This window comes from Ascaphus truei, unplaced genomic scaffold (genome assembly GCF_040206685.1).
Source record: "Ascaphus truei isolate aAscTru1 unplaced genomic scaffold, aAscTru1.hap1 HAP1_SCAFFOLD_519, whole genome shotgun sequence".
Classification (NCBI taxonomy): Eukaryota; Metazoa; Chordata; class Amphibia; order Anura; family Ascaphidae; genus Ascaphus; species Ascaphus truei.
The window spans coordinates 140375-160110 of record NW_027456850.1 but is presented as its reverse complement, the minus strand read 5'-3'; the positions used below and the strand labels follow the sequence as shown (position 1 = coordinate 160110).

Here is a 19736-nt window from a genome sequence, read left to right as displayed (position 1 = left end):
ATTATTTGCCCATTATTAAACACAACATTAACCAGCATAAATAAAGTAAATAAAACAGTTCTACTTACCCCAGGCATTATGAAGGGGGTCCTCGGCAGCATACTACAGGTCCCTGTCCTCCGTTGTCAGCAAGAATACATAATAAATACATGCTAATGACCCTTAATCACCTTAACTGCTATAGTAATTAAGGGGTTAACCCACCCTGCCCCTCTACCCACCCGGGAGGCCTAACCACCCACCCCGGACCAACTATACCACCCTTCACCCATTCATTGGTACTTCACACCCATATAAAATGTGCATGATTTGACCAATATACAACCCAACCCCCTTATAATGCTGGGCTTGGGGTCCAAAGAATCACATCGCTTTATAAGCGGATCGCGTTAAAAATAATGTACAACTGTATGCATTGTACAATAAAGTATTTAAGATGCAAATAATCGTGTTGTAAAGTATTCATAAATATGAAAATTGGGAGCCACGCTTGCATCGCGTTATAAGCGGATTCGTGTTGTAACGGGGTTGTGCTCTACTAAGAAATGCGGAAGGATTAAAAAAAATCAGGCCCAAATAAAACACATTACTTAGCCAAACATAAATCATAACATAGCCACATTAAAACATTAAACAGCAAAATAAAACACACCCCATAGCCCATAGCAAACTAAAATACCCCCGATAGCAAAATAAAATACACCCCATAGCAAAATAAAACACACCCCATAGCAAAATAACACACCCCATAGCCCATAGCAAACTAAAATACACCCGATAGCAAAATAAAACACACCCCATAGCAAAATAAAACACACCCCATAGCAAAATAAAACACACCCCATAGCAAAATAAAATACACCCCATAGCAAAATAAAACACACCCCATAGCAAAATAAACCACACCCCATAGCAAAATAAAACACACCCCATAGCAAAATAAAACACACCCCATAGCAAAATAAAACACACCCCATAGCAAAATAAAATACACCCCATAGCAAAATAAAACACACCCCATAGCAAAATAAAACACACCCTATAGCAAAATAAAATACACCCCACAGCAAAATAAAATACACCCCATAGCAAAATAAAACACACCCCATAGCAAAATAAAACACACCCCATAGCAAAATAAAATACACCCCACAGCAAAATAAAATACACCCCATAGCAAAATAAAACACACCCCATAGCAAAATAAAACACACCCCATAGCAAAATAAAACACACCCCATAGCAAAATAAATAGATAACAAATGCCAATAAAAGAATTGAATGGCACAGTGGGCAAATCATGCCCATATAATCTGTGCATCATTTAACACTATGCCAGTCAATTGTCAAACTAAAATAAACAATCACAAACAAAATCCAATGCCATCCAAACAATCAGAGATTAAAATAAATAAAGAAGTAAACAGAAATAAATTACCATCAATCTATTAATCCAATCCAAAATAAATACCACAATTCTCAATTAAAACACCAAAACCAAACCATTATGAAATAAATGAAAGCTCAAAGTAACACCATCACACAAAATCTAACTACCAAAAAGAAGCCACTATTAAAAAGCAAGCACCCCTTTCCCCCCAAAATAAACTATTGAAAACACCACTAAAAATTACATCTTACTAAATCTTAATATATAAAATTGAAATTTGTGGGGTTGTTGCTAGATGTGGTGAATCTGATTGGTCCGTGGGTCTGTCACTCAGCCTCTGGCCAATCAGATTGTTCCGTATTCCTGCCCCGCCCCGCACGCCTCTCATTGGCCTGCGTGGTTCTATGACGTCACCCAACTGCCACTCTCTTCTCCTCCTCACCCGCAGCTCACCTTCCCCCTCGGCCTCACCCAACTGCCACACACACGCACAACCACCCGGCCACTGTCCTCTTCACCCAGCGGCCCGGACCGCCGGCTCCCCCCGCCCCATTACCCCCCCACCCATCACCCCCCCAGCTCACCTCCCCGCCGGCTCCCCCCATCACCCCCCTCACCCGCAGCTCACCTCCCCGCCGGCTCCCCCCCCCCCCACCCGCAGCTCACCTCCCCCGATTGTGTGTCTCTGGCTGATTGCGTGTCTCTGATTGGCTACCTCCCCCCTGGAACCGCACACACTGACTGACAGCCGCCGCCGGACTACACCCCCCAGCTTCCCCTGCGACGGGTGACGCGCCGATCCCATGACCCGTCCCGCCTGGCTGCTTCTCCCCTTCCCTATGGTCCCCTTCCCCATGGTGCTCCTTTGCTTGCCCGCGTGGGGAGGGAGATGGGCGCGGGGGGGGGTGGTGTGTGTGTGTGTGACAGTGTGTGTGACAGTGTGTGTGTGTGTGACACTGTGTGTGTGTGTGTGTGTGTGTGTGTGTGACACTGTGTGTGTGTGTGTGTGTGTGTGTGTGTGTGTGACACTGTGTGTGTGTGTGTGTGTGTGTGTGTGTGTGTGTGTGTGTGTGTGTGTGTGTGTGTGTGTGTGTGTGTGTGTGTGTGTGTGTGACACTGTGTGTGTGTGTGTGTGTGTGTGTGTGTGTGTGTGTGTGTGTGTGTGTGTGTGTGTGTGTGTGTGTGTGTGTGTGTGTGTGTGTGTGTGTGTGTGTGTGTGACACTGTGTGTGTGTGTGTGTGTGTGTGTGTGTGTGTGTGTGTGTGTGTGTGTGTGTGTGTGTGTGTGTGTGTGTGTGACACTGTGTGTGTGTGACACTGTGTGTGTGTGTGTGTGACACTGTGTGTGTGTGTGTGTGTGTGTGTGTGTGTGTGTGTTACTGTGTGTGTGTGATACTGTGTGCTGTGCAGTGGGGGGGAGACCAGAGCTGCGCAGGGGGGGGGGGGACAGAGCTGCACATGGGGCAGACCAGAGCTGTGCACGGGGGGGGGGCAGAGCTATGCAGGGGGGGACCGGAGCTCGCGCAGGGGGGGGGGGGGGCGGGAGAGAGGGGGAGCGGAGAAAGAGACAGGGGGAGCGGAGAAAGAGACAGGGGGAGCGGAGAAAGAGACAGGGGGAGTGAGAAAGAGACAGGGGAGTGGAGAAAGAGACAGGGGAGTGGAATGAGGAGGGGGGCGGGAAATTTTAATCCCGGGCAACACCGGGTCTCTTTGCTAGTAAAAATTAAATTGTCAGAGAGAGAGAGAGAGAGAGACGGAGTCAGAGAAAGAGAGAGAGACGGAGAGATGTGTATGGGACAGTCCGGGGGTCTCAGCTCGCAGAGGCCCCCTGTAATGTGTATGGGCAGTCCGGGGGTCTCAGCTTTCAGGGGCTCCCTGTAATGTGTATGGGACAGTCCGGGGGTCTCAGCTTTCAGGGGCCCCCTGTAATGTGTATGGGACAGTCCGGGGGTCTCGGCTTTCAGGGGCCCCCTGTAATGTGTATGGGACAGTCCGGGGGTCTCGGCTTTCAGGGGCTCCCTGTAATGTGTATGGGGCAGTCCGGGGTCTCGGCTTTCAGTGGCCCCTGTAATGTGTATGGGGCAGTCCGGGGGTCTCGGCTTTCAGTGGCCCCCTGTAATGTGTTTGGGCAGTTTGGGGGTCTCGGCTTTCAGTGGCCCCCTGTAATGTGTATGGGGCAGTTTGGGGGTCTCGGCTTTCAGTGGCCCCCTGTAATGTGTATGGGGCAGTCCGGGGGTCTCGGCTTTCAGTGGCCCCCTGTAATGTGTTTGGGGCAGTTTGGGGGTCTCGGCTTTCAGTGGCCCCCTGTAATGTGTATGGGGCAGTCCGGGGTGTCACGGTAGCTTATGACAGGCTGTAATTTACACCAAAAATATATATAAATATATATATACCTGGTTTGAACTGGGACGAGACTTAGATATAACAAATTGTATTTATTCCTTAGCATAGGTGAACACACAAAAATGTACAAATAACAGCAAAATATAGACACTTACTTAAAGATTAGGACAGAAAGCCATCAGGATTACAGACTGGGCCATTTCTGCCATATTTCAGCTGACATCACAGCAAGACAGGCAGGTCATACAGCAATACCTGCATCATCCCAAGACCTTGCATAAAGACACAGGCCTGATGACATGCAGACATGAAGAACATGAACACACTACATGAAGACAAAGGATATAGGGTGGACAGCAGTTTATAAACCTTTTGTCCCTCTATCCTTAACACTAAGTACCTGTGATTGGTTTGCAATTACCTCCAGCCACTCACTAACTTGGGAAGACATTTTGATACATGCCCCCCTGCTAGTTGACACAGGCGCAGTAGAACTCTGGGGTCTCATTTCTGTAGGCCCACATATGTAAATGGAATGCCAGCCCGTCTACCCATTTGGATTTCTGGCAGGAAAACCTTTGTTGGGAGGTGTTAAATGGAACACTTAAAAACTGCTCTGGTTTGAGCCTTCTCCGCCCACAGGTAAACAGGGAGGGTGACAAAACTCTTTGAACAATATTTAAGTCCTAGACATTGGGTCGCCTCTAGGGCCATCTGCTATCCTGGTATGCAAAAGAATTTCCTCTGGGTCTTTGTCCATACCTTGGGACACAGTATTAAACATAAAACATAAACGTATTAAAATATCCGGTTCCGTTGGGTCTAGCAGGTCCAAACTTCCCAGTTCTCATTGCCAGAACTGGGACACCATATGGTCCAAAAAGCGACTTGCTATGACCTTCGGAACCGGAGATACACAAATGCACATTAAATAATTTTTCACTTTAATACAAAAATCTCCGCTAAAAAGAAATCTCAGCTTTTCACTAAATCCCCATTGAAAACAACGGGCTCCGCCACCATGGGTTTCAATGGAGCAACTCCGCTGTTATAGTCAATGGGGTTTCCTGCCATAGACTTTCAATGGGGAACCGCCGCCATTGAAGTCTATGAGAAAATCCACAAATCTTTACATTCGTCCATACTCCGTCTGGTTGGTCTGAGGGGGCTGGAAATGGGCATGCTTTAAAGCCGGAACCTTGGCTACATGTCACCCAAATCCCATCCCTCTGGGCATTCCAGAACCGGAGATATAGACTTACACATTTCAACATTTTACACTTAGTCAATTTTCACCATACGGTTTTTCTCCCATTGGAATCAATGGTAAAAGTCCCGAACTTTCAAGGGGGTCCATACTCCGTCGGGTTGGTCCAAGAGGGTCAAGGATGGTTCTGCAGTGATGCCGGAGCAGTGACTACAGATACCCCAAACCTTGATCCTCTGGTCCCTCCGGAACCGGAGATATGGATTCCTAAAATTCAGCATTTCACACTTAGTCATTTTTCTGAGCCGTTTCTGCCGCCGCCGGCAAAGCCTATGGCGCGACCCGCTCTATCTGGTTCGACCCTTATCGGGGGTCCAGGATTCGGGGACCCGGTTGTGGTCGAGTGGGGGGAAGCCTAGGAACTAGGGGCAAAAAGAATTTTATTTCTAGGTGCTCTAGAACTGTTTATTCCCACGCCAATTAACGTTGAACTTGACTCAAGTGATTTTAACTCTTTTTTAGACATTGTATCCGCTTTGCGGTTTGCGGTCTGGACGACAGCCAATTGTTCTTCAAAGGGTACCTCGAGGCATTTCCATTGAAGTCAATGGGCCCATTGACTTTCAATGGGAAACCGCCGCTCTCCCTCCCGGACGCCACCTGCTGGTCTTTACAGGAAACAGGACTAAAACAGCACAATTCTCTATTGAAATGCATTGAGCCCTAATGGCGGCCAATGGGAACCTGCAAAATGGTGCCTGAAAAGGCGGGAAAGTTACACAAAGGGCTATAATCACTATACCACTATTAACCCTTGTGCTCCCGGATGGATCCCAGTGTGTGTGTGATGCAGACACTGATTAACAATAAAACATGGGGGAACAGGGAATATACATTTTCAGGTTATGACAAGGGTTAAATCACACGTCTGGGCCTCAGCCCAGTTAACCCCTTGTCTCCCTGGTGAGGTTAGAGGGTGGCCAATTGGGGTGTAACCTCTTTAATCCCGGGCCAAATCCTCTCCATCGTCACACGGGGGTCTCGGCTTTCAGTGGCCCCCTGTAATGTGTATGGGGCAGTTTGGGGGTCTCGGCTTTCAGTGGCCCCCTGTAATGTGTATGGGCAGTCCGGGGGTCTAGGCTTTCAGGGGCTCCCTGTAATGTGTATGGGGCAGTCCGGGGGTCTCGGCTTTCAGGGGCCCCCTGTAATGTGTATGGGGCAGTCCGGGGGTCTCGGCTTTCAGGGGCCCCCTGTAATGTGTATGGGGCAGTTCGGGGGTCTCGGCTTTCAGGGGCCCCCTGTAATGTGTATGGGGCAGTCCGGGGGTCTCGGCTTTCAGTGGCCCCCTGTAATGTGTATGGGACAGTCCGGGGGTCTCGGCTTTCAGGGGCCCCCTGTAATGTGTATGGGGCAGTCCGGGGGTCTCGGCTTTCAGGGGCCCCCTGTAATGTGTATGGGGCAGTCCGGGGGTCTCGGCTTTCAGGGGCCCCCTGTAATGTGTATGGGGCAGTCCGGGGTCTCGGCTTTCAGGGGCCCCCTGTAATGTGTATGGGGCAGTCCGGGGGTCTCGGCTTTCAGGGGCCCCCTGTAATGTGTATGGGGCAGTCCGGGGGTCTCGGCTTTCAGGGGCCCCTTGTAATGTGTATGGGGCAGTCCGGGGGTCTCGGCTTTCAGGGGCCCCCTGTAATGTGTATGGGGCAGTCCGGGGGTCTCGGCTTTCAGGGGCCCCCGGGCCCACCCGATCTGACCTCTTGTCTCCCCTCACAGGCTGGGAATGTGCAGTGTGAGCCTCCCCAGTGCCCACCCTTACCCTGCACCCAGCAAGTGACAGACCCCGGAGACTGCTGCCCCCGCTGTAGAGGTGAGTACTGTCCCGGGTTTTGTGGGGGGGGGGGGTAGGATGTAGGTGCTCGTAGCACATTATAGGGGTGCAGGGGTGAGTTCTGTCCCTGGCCCGGGATGTGTGTGGGGGGGGGGGGGTTAGGATGTAGGTGCTCGTAGCACATTATAGGGGTGCAGGGGTGAGTTCTGTCCCTGGCCCGGGGTGTGTGGGGGGGGGGGGGGGTAGGATGTAGGTGCTCGTAGCACATTATAGGGGTGCAGGGGTGAGTTCTGTCCCTGGCCCGGGATGTGTGTGTGTGTGGGGGGGGGGGGGTAGGATGTAGGTGCTCGCACATTATAGGGGTGCAGGGGTGAGTTCTGTCCCTGGCCCGGGATGTGTGGGGGGGGGGTAGGATGTAGGTGCTCGTAGCACATTATAGGGGTGCAGGGGTGAGTTCTGTCCCTGGCCCGGGATGTGTGTGTGTGGGGGGGGGGGGGGTAGTTAGAACTAACTCTCCTCCTGCCTTCCTTTACTCTTTATACGCTGTCACAGAGGAGGATGTGTCACTGTTGATTGCCTCTTCTCCCTCTACCACTTGCCCTCTTGACCCCATTCCCTCCCATCTCCTAAAACCTCTTGCTCCTACTATAATCCCTACGCTCACACACAATTTTAACTCCTCCCTCTGCTCTGGAACCTTTCCATCCTCCTTCAAACATGCAACAGTCATACCATTACTCAAAAACAGCAAGCTTGACCCTACCTGTCTTTCTAACTATCGGCCTGTCTCCCTCCTGCCCTTTTGCCTCTAAACTCCTTGAACGTCTTGTATTCGCTCGCTTGCTCCATTCTCTCACCACCTATTCTCTCGTAGACCCTCTACAATCTGGCTTCTGCACTGCTCACTCCACTGAAACAGCCCTCACTATAATATCTAATGACCTCCATGCTGCCAAAGACAGAGGTCACTACACTCTGCTCATATTACTCGACCTCTGCAGCATTTGACACCGTGGACCACCCTCTTCTCCTTCACATTCTCCATACTCTTGGTATTCGTAACAAAGCTCTATCCTGGATCTCCTCTTACCTCTCCCATCGTACTGCCCCGAAGAGCTTACAATCTAATTGGTAGGTAGGAAGAACGTACAGAGACAGTAGGAGGGCGTTCTGGTGAGTGTGTCTGCAGGGGGCCAAGCTTTATGTATGAGGTGTATTGTATTAGCCACTGAGCTACTCATATACTTCGATCCAATTCTGGTTATTACGATACCATCCCCGGGGCAGTTCTGGTTATATAACGATACAATCCCCGGGGCAGTTCCGGTTATATGACGATACAATCCCCGGGGCAGTTCTGGTTATATGACGATACGATCCCCGGGGGCAGTTCCGGTTATATGACGATACAATCCCGGGGCAGTTCTGGTTATATGACGATACAATCCCCGGGGCAGTTCTGGTTATATGACGATACAATCCCCGGGGCAGTTCTGGTTATATGACGATACAATCCCCGGGGCAGTTCTGGTTATATGACGATACAATCCCCGGGGCATTTCTGGTTATATGACGATACAATCCCCGGGGCAGTTACGGTTATATGACGATACGATCCCCGGGGCAGTTCTGGTTATATGACGATACAATCCCCGGGGCAGTTCTGGTTATATGACGATACAATCCCCGGGGCAGTTCTGGTTATATGACGATACAATCCCCGGGGCAGTTACGGTTATATGACGATACAATCCCCGGGCAGTTCCGGTTATATGACGATACGATCCCCGGGGCAGTTCCGGGTTATATGACGATACGATCCCCGGGGCAGTTCTGATTATATGACGATACAATCCCCGGGGCAGTTCCGGTTATATGACGATAAGATCCCCGGGGCAGTTCTGGTTATATGACTATACGATCCCCGGGGCAGTTCTGGTTATATGACGATACAATCCCCGGGGCAGTTCTGGTTATATGACTATACAATCCCCGGGGCAGTTCCGGTTATATGACGATACAATCCCCGGGCAGTTCCGGGTAATATGACGATACGATCCCCGGGGCAGTTCTGGTTATATGACGATACAATCCCCGGGGCAGTTCTGGTTATATGACGATACAATCCCCGGGGCAGTTCTGGTTATATGACGATACAATCCCCGGGGCAGTTCTGGTTATATGACGATACGATCCCCGGGGCAGTTCTGGTTATATGACGATACAATCCCCGGGGCAGTTCTGGTTATATGACGATACGATCCCCGGGGCAGTTCTGGTTATATGACGATACAATCCCCGGGGCAGTTCTGGTTATATGACGATAAGATCCCCGGGGCAGTTCTGATTATATGACGATACGATCCCCGGGGCAGTTCCGGTTATATGACGATAAGATCCCCGGGGCAGTTCTGGTTATATGACGATACGATCCCCGGGGCAGTTCTGGTTATATGACGATACAATCCCGGGGCAGTTCTGGTTATATGACGATACGATCCCGGGGGCAGTTCCGGGTTATATGACGATAAGATCCCCGGGGCAGTTCTGGTTATATGACAATACGATCCCCGGGGCAGTTCTGGTTATATGACGATACAATCCCGGGGCAGTTCTGGTTATATGACAATACGATCCCCGGGGCAGTTCCGGTTATATGACGATACAATCCCGGGGCAGTTCTGGTTATATGACAATACGATCCCCGGGGGCAGTTCTGGTTATATGACGATACGATCCCCGGGGCAGTTCCGGTTATATGACGATACGATCCCCGGGGCAGTTCTGGTTATATGACGATACGATCCCGGGGCAGTTCTGGTTATATGACAATACAATCCCTGGGGCAGTTCTGGTTATATGACGATACAATCCCCGGGGCAGTTCTGGTTATATGACGATACAATCCCGGGGGCAGTTCTGGTTATATGACGATACAATCCCCGGGGCAGTTCTGGTTATATGACGATACAATCCCCGGGGCAGTTCTGGTTATATGACGATACGATCCCCGGGGCAGTTCCGGTTATATGACGATACGATCCCCGGGGGCAGTTCTGGTTATATGACGATACGATCCCCGGGGCAGTTCCGGTTATATGACGATACCATCCCCGGGGCAGTTCTGGTTATATGACGATACGATCCCCGGGGCAGTTCTGGTTATATGACGATACGATCCCCGGGGCAGTTCTGGTTATATGACGATACGATCCCCGGGGCAGTTCCGGTTATATGACGATAAGATCCCCGGGGCAGTTCTGGTTATATGACGATACGATCCCCGGGGCAGTTCCGGTTATATGACGATACCATCCCCGGGGCAGTTCTGGTTATATGACGATACGATCCCCGGGGCAGTTCCGGTTATATGACGATACGATCCCCGGGGCAGTTCTGGTTATATGACGATACAATCCCCGGGGCAGTTCTGGTTATATGACGATACGATCCCCGGGGGCAGTTCTGGTTATATGACGATACGATCCCGGGGCAGTTCTGGTTATATGACGATACAATCCCCGGGGCAGTTCTGGTTATATGACGATACGATCCCCGGGGCAGTTCTGGTTATATGACGATACGATCCCCGGGGGCAGTTCTGGTTATATGACGATACGATCCCCGGGGCAGTTCTGGTTATATGACGATACAATCCCCGGGGCAGTTCTGGTTATATGACGATACAATCCCGGGGCAGTTCCGGTTATATGACGATAAGATCCCCGGGGCAGTTCTGGTTATATGACGATACAATCCCCGGGGCAGTTACGGTTATATGACGATACGATCCCGGGGCAGTTCCGGTTATATGACGATACCATCCCGGGGCAGTTCTGGTTATATGACGATACAATCCCCGGGGCAGTTCTGGTTATATGACGATACGATCCCCGGGGGCAGTTCTGGTTATATGACGATACGATCCCCGGGGCAGTTCTGGTTATATGACGATAAGATCCCCGGGGCAGTTCCGGTTATATGACGATACCATCCCGGGGCAGTTCTGGTTATATGACGATACAATCCCTGGGGCAGTTCTGGTTATATGACGATACGATCCCCGGGGGCAGTTCTGGTTATATGACGATACGATCCCCGGGGCAGTTCTGGTTATATGACGATACGATCCCCGGGGGCAGTTCTGGTTATATGACGATACGATCCCCGGGGGCAGTTCTGGTTATATGACGATACGATCCCCGGGGCAGTTCTGGTTATATGACGATACGATCCCCGGGGCAGTTCCGGTTATATGACGATACGATCCCGGGGCAGTTCCGGTTATATGACGATAAGATCCCCGGGGCAGTTCTGGTTATATGACGATACCATCCCGGGGCAGTTCCGGTTATATGACGATAAGATCCCCGGGGGCAGTTCTGGTTATATGACGATACGATCCCCGGGGGCAGTTCTGGTTATATGACGATACGATCCCGGGGCAGTTCTGGTTATATGACGATACGATCCCCGGGGCAGTTCTGGTTATATGACGATACGATCCCCGGGGCAGTTCCGGTTATATGACGATAAGATCCCCGGGGCAGTTCTGGTTATATGACGATACCATCCCGGGGCAGTTCCGGTTATATGACGATAAGATCCCCGGGGGCAGTTCTGGTTATATGACGATACGATCCCCGGGGCAGTTCCGGTTATATGACGATAAGATCCCCGGGGCAGTTCTGGTTATATGACGATACCATCCCGGGGCAGTTCTGGTTATATGACGATAAGATCCCCGGGGGCAGTTCTGGTTATATGACGATACGATCCCCGGGGCAGTTCCGGTTATATGACGATAAGATCCCCGGGGCAGTTCTGGTTATATGACGATACCATCCCGGGGCAGTTCTGGTTATATGACGATAAGATCCCCGGGGCAGTTCTGGTTATATGACGATACGATCCCCGGGGCAGTTCTGGTTATATGACGATACAATCCCCGGGGCAGTTCTGGTTATATGACGATACGATCCCTGGGGCAGTTCTGGTTATATGACGATACGATCCCCGGGGCAGTTCTGGTTATATGACGATAAGATCCCCGGGGGCAGTTCTGGTTATATGACGATACGATCCCCGGGGCAGTTCTGGTTATATGACGATAAGATCCCCGGGGCAGTTCTGGTTATATGACGATAAGATCCCCGGGGGCAGTTCCGGTTATATGACGATACGATCCCCGGGGCAGTTCTGGTTATATGACGATAAGATCCCCGGGGCAGTTCTGGTTATATGACGATACCATCCCCGGGGGCAGTTCTGGTTATATGACGATACGATCCCCGGGGCAGTTCTGGTTATATGACGATACGATCCCCGGGGCAGTTCCGGTTATATGACGATACAATCCCTGGGGCAGTTCCGGTTATATGACGATACGATCCCCGGGGGCAGTTCTGGTTATATGACGATACGATCCCCCGGGGCAGTTCTGGTTATATGACGATACGATCCCCGGGGCAGTTCTGGTTATATGACGACACGATCCCAGGGGCAGTTCTGGTTATATGACGATACGATCCCCGGGGCAGTTCCGGTTATATGACGATACGATCCCTGGGGCAGTTCTGGTTATATGACGATACGATCCCGGGGCAGTTCCGGTTATATGACGATACGATCCCCGGGGGCAGTTCTGGTTATATGACGATACGATCCCGGGGCAGTTCCGGTTATATGACGATACGATCCCGGGGCAGTTCTGGTTATATGACGATAAGATCCCCGGGGCAGTTCCAGGTTATATGACGATACGATCCCCGGGGCAGTTCCGGTTATATGACGATACAATCCCCGGGGCAGTTCTGGTTATATGACGATACGATCCCGGGGCAGTTCTGATTATATGACGATACAATCCCCGGGGGCAGTTCTGGTTATATGACGATACGATCCCGGGGCAGTTCCGGTTATATGACGATACGATCCCCGGGGGCAGTTCTGGTTATATGACGATACGATCCCCGGGGCAGTTCTGGTTATATGACGATACGATCCCGGGGCAGTTCTGGTTATATGACGATAAGATCCCCGGGGGCAGTTCCGGTTATATGACGATACGATCCCCGGGGGCAGTTCTGGTTATATGACGATACGATCCCCGGGGCAGTTCCGGTTATATGACGATACGATCCCCGGGGCAGTTCTGGTTATATGACTATACCATCCCCGGGGCAGTTCCGGTTATATGACGATACCATCCCGGGGCAGTTACGAGAGGCATCTCATTGCACATAGATAATTTGCTTTGATTTTCCGGCAGTTTTGGGGTTTCATACGGCAGAGAAACTGCTGTTATCGGGTTTTTCTCCTGCTTGGATGAATCCTGTGCTGTTTTTTGCATGGGTTTTGCAGCCGGGAGCAGAATATACGACCCCCCAGCAAATGACTCTTTTTCTTTGGCCCTGGGATATTGATCAGAGACTTTTAAGACGTGAGGCTGAATGGATCCATCGGTTGAAAACCTTATATCCAGGGGGATCGAATGAGGGTTTCACATTTACACCCTTCATTTGATTAAAGATCCCCGAGATTATACACCGTTTGGTATTACCTTTTTGTCTCTGTCATTATTAGTTATTATCTGATTTATTTTTTTATCCTGAACTTATTAGAGAAGTCTGGCAGTTTCACTTTATCTCTCTCATTTCACCTATTATCAGATTTGGTAATCCATGCTGGTATGTTATCCCAGGACATGTCTGCAGCGGTTATCCTGCTGGTATTATTAACATTAGCCTCACATGACTTCAGCTACACATCGTTAGTATTACCGATGCCGAACCCCGTCCTGATACACTCCATCCGTTGGTGCTCCGCATCGCAGCGCAGGGAACGCAGCGCAGGGAACGCAGCGCAGGGAACGCAGCGCAGGGAACGCAGCGCAGGGAACGCAGCCGTGGTAAAATACACTTATCCTTTCATTGCAATTATGTACAAACAGATGCTCACTAAGTTCTGATTAAATCAAATTAACAACATAATATAGAGTGTTTTATAAAACACACAAATAGATCTGTATTAAGTGCATGCGCACATAGGGAGTGCGTGCGTTGAGGCGGCGATCTTTGGATTGTTTACGGCATGATCTCCGCCCACCAATCACTGCATTTGGTATATATACCCGTCCATGGCGACTCCCTAACTTACCAGCCCCTGACGAAGCTCCGCCAGGAGAGAAACGCGTCGGGCGTGGTGACGTCACGTGGTGCTCGCGATTCTTTGGCTGCCGCGGCCGCTGCTGTTGTGGTTGTCGCTGTTCTCAATCTCGGCGTCTGTTACAAGTCTCCCCCAAGCTAAGTAGCAGTTAGTTTATTACATCTCGCTGCAAATAGTATTCTCTTGGCTCTGATACGACGGAAGCAGCGCCAGCGCGGGCTCGGTGAGCTCCAGCCGGCGAGTTACATGCGATGACTGGCAGTTTGATTAACAACAGCCCACGTATATCAGTCAAGTTGACCTAGTAACGTTGTATGATCTTATGGTTACATCTCAGCAATATCCTGCTACATACTTACCAACATTAGATCAGTGAGTTTAAAGAGCAGCGCTGTCTATAGGTTCACAGCATTCGTATGCGAGTTTAGATATATTAGAGGTCTGTGTCAATTTTCCAAGTGATTAGCAGTGCGTTCTGCACATCTTGCCACACTCACGGTGATTAGCAGTGCGTTCTGCACATCTTGCCACACTCACGGTGATTAGCAGTGCGTTCTGCACATCTTGCCACACTCACGGTGATTAGCAGTGCGTTCTGCACATCTTGCCACACTCACGGTGATTAGCAGTGCGTTCTGCACATCTTGCCACACTCACGGTGATTAGCAGTGCGTTCTGCACATCTGGCCACACTCACGGTGATTAGCAGTGCGTTCTGCACATGTTGCCACACTCACGGTGATTAGCAGTGCGTTCTGCACATCTTGCCACACTCACGGTGATTAGCAGTGCGTTCTGCACATCTTGCCGCACTCACGGTGATTAGCAGTGCGTTCTGCACATGTTGCCACACTCACGGTGATTAGCAGTGCGTTCTGCACATCTTGCCACACTCACAGTGATTAGCAGTGCGTTCTGCACATCTTGCCACACTCACGGTGATTAGCAGTGCGTTCTGCACATCTTGCCTCACTCACGGTGATTAGCAGTGCGTTCTGCACATCTTGCCACACTCACGGTGATTAGCAGTGCGTTCTGCACATATTGCCTCACTCACGGTGATTAGCAGTGCGTTCTGCACATCTTGCCACACTCACGGTGATTAGCAGTGCGTTCTGCACATCTTGCCTCACTCACGGTGATTAGCAGTGCGTTCTGCACATCTTGCCTCACTCACGGTGATTAGCAGTGCGTTCTGCACATCTTGCCTCACTCACGGTGATTAGCAGTGCGTTCTGCACATCTTGCCACACTCACGGTGATTAGCAGTGCGTTCTGCACATCTTGCCTCACTCACAGTGATTAGCAGTGCGTTCTGCACATCTTGCATCACTCACGGTGATTAGCAGTGCGTTCTGCACATCTTGCCTCACTCACGGTGTTTAGCAGTGCGTTCTGCACATCTTGCCTCACTCACGGTGATTAGCAGTGCGTTCTGCACATCTTGCCACACTCACGGTGATTAGCAGTGCGTTCTGCACATGTTGCCACACTCACGGTGATTAGCAGTGCGTTCTGCACATCTTGCCACACTCACGGTGATTAGCAGTGCGTTCTGCACATCTTGCCACACTCACGGTGATTAGCAGTGCGTTCTGCACATGTTGCCACACTCACGGTGATTAGCAGTGCGTTCTGCACATCTTGCCACACTCACGGTGATTAGCAGTGCGTTCTGCACATCTTGCCGCACTCACGGTGATTAGCAGTGCGTTCTGCACATCTTGCCGCACTCACGGTGATTAGCAGTGCGTTCTGCACATCTTGCCACACTCACGGTGATTAGCAGTGCGTTCTGCACATGTTGCCACACTCACGGTGATTAGCAGTGCGTTCTGCACATCTTGCCACACTCACGGTGATTAGCAGTGCGTTCTGCACATCTTGCCGCACTCACGGTGATTAGCAGTGCGTTCTGCACATCTTGCCGCACTCACGGTGATTAGCAGTGCGTTCTGCACATCTTGCCGCACTCACGGTGATTAGCAGTGCGTTCTGCACATCTTGCCGCACTCACGGTGATTAGCAGTGCGTTCTGCACATCTTGCCGCACTCACGGTGATTAGCAGTGCGTTCTGCACATGTTGCCACACTCACGGTGATTAGCAGTGCGTTCTGCACATCTTGCCTCACTCACGGTGATTAGCAGTGCGTTCTGCACATCTTGCCACACTCACGGTGATTAGCAGTGCGTTCTGCACATCTTGCCTCACTCACGGTGATTAGCAGTGCGCTCTGCACATCTTGCCGCACTCACGGTGATTAGCAGTGCGTTCTGCACATCTTGCCACACTCACGGTGATTAGCAGTGCGTTCTGCACATCTTGCCACACTCACGGTGATTAGCAGTGCGTTCTGCACATGTTGCCACACTCACGGTGATTAGCAGTGCGTTCTGCACATCTTGCCACACTCACGGTGATTAGCAGTGCGTTCTGCACATCTTGCCGCACTCACGGTGATTAGCAGTGCGTTCTGCACATCTTGCCGCACTCACGGTGATTAGCAGTGCGTTCTGCACATCTTGCCACACTCACGGTGATTAGCAGTGCGTTCTGCACATGTTGCCACACTCACGGTGATTAGCAGTGCGTTCTGCACATCTTGCCACACTCACGGTGATTAGCAGTGCGTTCTGCACATCTTGCCACACTCACAGTGATTAGCAGTGCGTTCTGCACATCTTGCCTCACTCACAGTGATTAGCAGTGCGTTCTGCACATCTTGCCTCACTCACGGTGATTAGCAGTGCGTTCTGCACATCTTGCCACACTCACGGTGATTAGCAGTGCGTTCTGCACATCTTGCCACACTCACGGTGATTAGCAGTGCGTTCTGCACATCTTGCCTCACTCACGGTGATTAGCAGTGCGTTCTGCACATCTTGCCACACTCACGGTGATTAGCAGTGCGTTCTGCACATCTTGCCTCACTCACGGTGATTAGCAGTGCGTTCTGCACATCTTGCCACACTCACGGTGATTAGCAGTGCGTTGTGCACATCTTGCCACACTCACGGTGATTAGCAGTGCGTTCTGCACATCTTGCCTCACTCACGGTGATTAGCAGTGCGTTCTGCACATCTTGCCTCACTCACGGTGATTAGCAGTGCGTTCTGCACATCTTGCCACACTCACGGTGATTAGCAGTGCGTTCTGCACATCTTGCCTCACTCACGGTGATTAGCAGTGCGTTCTGCACATCTTGCCTCACTCACGGTGATTAGCAGTGCGTTCTGCACATCTTGCCACACTCACGGTGATTAGCAGTGCGTTCTGCACATCTTGCCACACTCACGGTGATTAGCAGTGCGTTCTGCACATCTTGCCGCACTCACGGTGATTAGCAGTGCGTTCTGCACATGTTGCCACACTCACGGTGATTAGCAGTGCGTTCTGCACATCTTGCCACACTCACGGTGTTTAGCAGTGCGTTCTGCACATCTTGCCTAACTCACGGTGATTAGCAGTGCGTTCTGCACATGTTGCCACACTCACGGTGATTAGCAGTGCGTTCTGCACATGTTGCCACACTCACGGTGATTAGCAGTGCGTTCTGCACATGTTGCCACACTCACGGTGATTAGCAGTGCGTTCTGCACATGTTGCCACACTCACGGTGATTAGCAGTGCGTTCTGCACATCTTGCCACACTCACGGTGATTAGCAGTGCGTTCTGCACATCTTGCCGCACTCACGGTGATTAGCAGTGCGTTCTGCACATCTTGCCGCACTCACGGTGATTAGCAGTGCGTTCTGCACATCTTGCCGCACTCACGGTGATTAGCAGTGCGTTCTGCACATCTTGCCGCACTCACGGTGATTAGCAGTGCGTTCTGCACATCTTGCCGCACTCACGGTGATTAGCAGTGCGTTCTGCACATGTTGCCACACTCACGGTGATTAGCAGTGCGTTCTGCACATCTTGCCTCACTCACGGTGATTAGCAGTGCGTTCTGCACATCTTGCCACACTCACGGTGATTAGCAGTGCGTTCTGCACATCTTGCCTCACTCACGGTGATTAGCAGTGCGCTCTGCACATCTTGCCGCACTCACGGTGATTAGCAGTGCGTTCTGCACATCTTGCCACACTCACGGTGATTAGCAGTGCGTTCTGCACATCTTGCCACACTCACGGTGATTAGCAGTGCGTTCTGCACATGTTGCCACACTCACGGTGATTAGCAGTGCGTTCTGCACATCTTGCCACACTCACGGTGATTAGCAGTGCGTTCTGCACATCTTGCCGCACTCACGGTGATTAGCAGTGCGTTCTGCACATCTTGCCGCACTCACGGTGATTAGCAGTGCGTTCTGCACATCTTGCCACACTCACGGTGATTAGCAGTGCGTTCTGCACATGTTGCCACACTCACGGTGATTAGCAGTGCGTTCTGCACATCTTGCCACACTCACGGTGATTAGCAGTGCGTTCTGCACATCTTGCCACACTCACAGTGATTAGCAGTGCGTTCTGCACATCTTGCCTCACTCACAGTGATTAGCAGTGCGTTCTGCACATCTTGCCTCACTCACGGTGATTAGCAGTGCGTTCTGCACATCTTGCCACACTCACGGTGATTAGCAGTGCGTTCTGCACATCTTGCCACACTCACGGTGATTAGCAGTGCGTTCTGCACATCTTGCCTCACTCACGGTGATTAGCAGTGCGTTCTGCACATCTTGCCACACTCACGGTGATTAGCAGTGCGTTCTGCACATCTTGCCTCACTCACGGTGATTAGCAGTGCGTTCTGCACATCTTGCCACACTCACGGTGATTAGCAGTGCGTTGTGCACATCTTGCCACACTCACGGTGATTAGCAGTGCGTTCTGCACATCTTGCCTCACTCACGGTGATTAGCAGTGCGTTCTGCACATCTTGCCTCACTCACGGTGATTAGCAGTGCGTTCTGCACATCTTGCCACACTCACGGTGATTAGCAGTGCGTTCTGCACATCTTGCCTCACTCACGGTGATTAGCAGTGCGTTCTGCACATCTTGCCTCACTCACGGTGATTAGCAGTGCGTTCTGCACATCTTGCCACACTCACGGTGATTAGCAGTGCGTTCTGCACATCTTGCCACACTCACGGTGATTAGCAGTGCGTTCTGCACATCTTGCCGCACTCACGGTGATTAGCAGTGCGTTCTGCACATGTTGCCACACTCACGGTGATTAGCAGTGCGTTCTGCACATCTTGCCACACTCACGGTGTTTAGCAGTGCGTTCTGCACATCTTGCCTAACTCACGGTGATTAGCAGTGCGTTCTGCACATGTTGCCACACTCACGGTGATTAGCAGTGCGTTCTGCACATGTTGCCACACTCACGGTGATTAGCAGTGCGTTCTGCACATGTTGCCACACTCACGGTGATTAGCAGTGCGTTCTGCACATGTTGCCACACTCACGGTGATTAGCAGTGCGTTCTGCACATGTTGCCACACTCACGGTGATTAGCAGTGCGTTCTGCACATCTTGCCTCACTCACGGTGATTAGCAGTGCGTTCTGCACATGTTGCCACACTCACGGTGATTAGCAGTGCGTTCTGCACATCTTGCCTCACTCACGGTGATTAGCAGTGCGTTCTGCACATCTTGCCACACTCACGGTGATTAGCAGTGCGTTCTGCACATCTTGCCGCACTCACGGTGATTAGCAGTGCGTTCTGCACATCTTGCCGCACTCACGGTGATTAGCAGTGCGTTCTGCACATCTTACCACACTCACGGTGATTAGCAGTGCGTTCTGCACATGTTGCCACACTCACGGTGATTAGCAGTGCGTTCTGCACATCTTGC

General features: G+C 51.1%; 1 protein-coding gene across 1 annotated transcript in view; it reads left to right on the top strand.

Moving 5' to 3' along the window:
* Positions 1 to 19736, top strand: part of KCP (kielin cysteine rich BMP regulator) — a 275686-nt gene that overhangs the window by 117493 nt on the left and 138457 nt on the right. Inside the window, exon 15 of the mRNA XM_075584275.1 lies at positions 6707 to 6800. Coding sequence (XP_075440390.1) covers positions 6707 to 6800 — 94 coding nt within the window. The remainder of the gene's footprint in view (positions 1 to 6706; positions 6801 to 19736) is intronic.